Source organism: Habropoda laboriosa, unplaced genomic scaffold, assembly GCF_001263275.1.
Source record: "Habropoda laboriosa isolate 0110345459 unplaced genomic scaffold, ASM126327v1 scaffold67, whole genome shotgun sequence".
NCBI lineage: Eukaryota > Metazoa > Arthropoda > Insecta > Hymenoptera > Apidae > Habropoda > Habropoda laboriosa.
The window spans coordinates 3,522,698-3,525,633 of NW_017100242.1; the positions used below are offsets into that span (position 1 = coordinate 3,522,698).

General features: G+C 28.2%; 1 protein-coding gene across 1 annotated transcript in view; it reads right to left on the reverse strand.

Annotated features, from left to right (window-relative positions):
• Positions 1–1,862: 1,862 nt before the first annotated feature.
• LOC108571921 (insulin-degrading enzyme-like) overlaps positions 1,863–2,936 on the reverse strand; it is a 5,190-nt gene continuing 4,116 nt past the window's right edge. The window contains exons 7-9 of the mRNA XM_017934079.1: positions 2,459–2,751; positions 2,175–2,384; positions 1,863–2,108 (exon numbers count right to left, since the gene is read on the reverse strand). Coding sequence (XP_017789568.1) covers positions 1,863–2,108; positions 2,175–2,384; positions 2,459–2,751 — 749 coding nt within the window. The remainder of the gene's footprint in view (positions 2,109–2,174; positions 2,385–2,458; positions 2,752–2,936) is intronic.

Consider the following 2,936-nt stretch of genomic DNA (forward strand, 5'->3'; position numbering starts at 1 on the left):
TAATATAATTATTATTTTTTTTCTAATTACCTTTATTGTATTGTTTGATTTTAGTGTAATTCGTTTAATTCAACAGTACCTTAAGGAATCAAATCTTGTCAAAACATTACAAACGTTGCAGGTATTTATGTATTGTGTTGATGTAAATATTTTTAATATATAAATGTGGTAAATAGATTTGATTGACAATTAGAAATGGTGAAAATAATATAATATAATATTTATAGGAAGAAACTGGTGTATCATTGAATACAGTAGATAGTGTGGATGGTTTTGTAGCAGATATAAATAATGGACACTGGGATACTGTATTAAAAGCAATACAGTCATTAAAATTACCTGATAAAAAACTTATTGATTTATATGAACAGGTTTCTAATGATATTACAAAGTAGCGCATTTTCGTTATTTCAACAGAAATGCGTGATAAATTATGTACTTTCAATCATGTAGAATGCAGAATGGACTTTTATCTATATTCTGCAATTAGTTTGGTAGCTGTAAGATGTATGGTTCATTAGATATTAGCAATTGTTTATAACACTTGACTATACGCAAGTACGACGAATAGGTGACTCTCCTATATAATGTTTAATAACTCTTCAACTAAACCGAATATGTTAATAAAAATTACATGGCAATGTAGCCAAAGGAGTTAACCTTTCAAACACATCTACTTGACTCTACAAGAATTTAGTACAAAGCTGTGAAATTATTGAAAAACCGTAAAGGTACGCAGTATCGTTCCCGACTTCGCGTACTAAAATTGTTAACAACTAATTATTGAAAGGGTTTAGAGCACTAAAATCGATATGAGAAAGTTGTTAAAAGTCCACACTTCATTACTCGATTCTAAAAGTTCACCAAATCATCGTAATTATTTAGTTATTAATAATTATTCCCTGACCGACTTGATTAGCCGTTGAGAGACGGACAATGGCGGCCCGCCAGCCAATAGGAAACGTTTTCTCTCTGTCCTTCTCGCACACTAGTGCTTTCTTTGTCTAATACCTCCGTTTATATTCTGTGTTCCTATTAGAAAATCGTAGTTCGCGTCTCCTGACGCGAGATGGCGATAGTTTAACTTTTGAAATTATCTGTCCTTGTTTATCCCTATATCTTTCCTTGTCTAACTCATTTCTCCAGCACAACTCGGAAAAAAAGCACGAATTTTCCGTGCAGGAGGGAAGCGTAAGGGGTCGCAATGTTTTTACTTTTTTCGCGGAAAAACTTCCTACCAGAAATTAACTTTTCAAGACGGCTGACCGAAGGATGTGATGTCGTTATATACGTTTGCCTAATATTTAATGGTGAGAGAAAAAAGTACCGCCACAAATTTTTATTTAGCCATTTATTTATCCCATAATATATAATGTAATCTAATATTATAAATGTCAGATCAATTATTGTGTAAATTTAATAAATTTATTTCTTATGATCCCAAAAATAAAATACAGTTCTACAGATACAGAAACACATGTACCTTATTCTAAGATAACTGTAATTTGTTTATATTAATTATCATAAATAATTTTGATATGAGTTCCTCTTTATATTTACATTTACAAAATTTTTTAACACTAAAAAATTTAAATGCACAATGATACAATTAAGAGTTGTAATTCAAATTTCTCAATCTATTAAGTACTCACGTATAAGTATCCGCTTTTAAAAGAATATACTTTAAAATAAATAAAATACGAGTTATGGAATCTTGTTAGAAATTTAATACAATGACATTTTTGTTCACCAGTATTTTATAATTTTTGTGATATAGTAGTGTTAGATGTATTCATTTTCGAGATATTCAATCTACAATCTAAGCATAGTTAAAAAACATATTCACAATTATTATTAGCTCTTCATAATTTTGATGAATGGACTCCCTTTCTTGGTATATCACTGAATGGTTTTAGTAATGGATACAAACACTGACTAATTTTAAATGACAGAACATCGTCTATCTTTTTATATTCAATTGTATTTGTCTCGTCTAACTGAATATTTTCGTTAGGTTCTATGGCATTTTCATTTTCTGATTTCGAATCTTTTATTGTAGAAAGTACATGCACTGATAATTTGTGTTGAATATCATTTTGAAGCATATCCTATAAACAAAATACTTTAATGTAGTAGATATTAATATTTAAATAATATAATTATTATATGCATACTTTATAAAACTTTAGTATTTGTTCTTTTATTAAAGTTCTCAAATATGCAACTTCAATATTGGCTCGATCGAAGTTGTACTGTTGCGTTGCAATCTCATTCCAGAAGACAGTAGATAAAGTAGTCATTTTTTTAGGTTTTTCAAGGCGTCGTATAGCCAATGCTTCTTTATGGGCATTAAATTCTTCTTCGGTGATAGAAGATATATATTGCTGAAATAATTTAAATTTAAGTACAAGTTTTAGAAATAAATTTATGTAATAACGTTTAAAATTCAATTACTAACCAACATAGAGCTCAAAAATATATTAATTCTCTGTTCAACATATTTAGGATGTTTGTCACTTTGAACTATAATTCTTAAACCTTGTGTACCATTTGTTTTTCGAACACCGCTAAATACTATATATCCTAATTGTTCTTTAGTTCTTAATGTAGTAAAACAAGGTTCTGATAAAATCTGTGCTAAAAGTTCTAGTAACATATTTGATTCTATTGATTCCATGCCAATTTGATAATAAACTTGTGTACATGAACTGCTATGATATTTATTTGTTACTTCAAATAAAAAGTGACAACCTAAAAAGTATATACAAGGAACATTTTCTTTATAAAAAAGGAGAAAGGCACTTGTAAATAATTAAGTTATAGAATAAATGTGTAAGATAAAAGTTAAATGATTTCATGAGATGAATGAAGTATTAAAGTCAATCTTGCAAAAACATTTAAAAAATTAGATATTTTAATATTAAAATTTTATCACT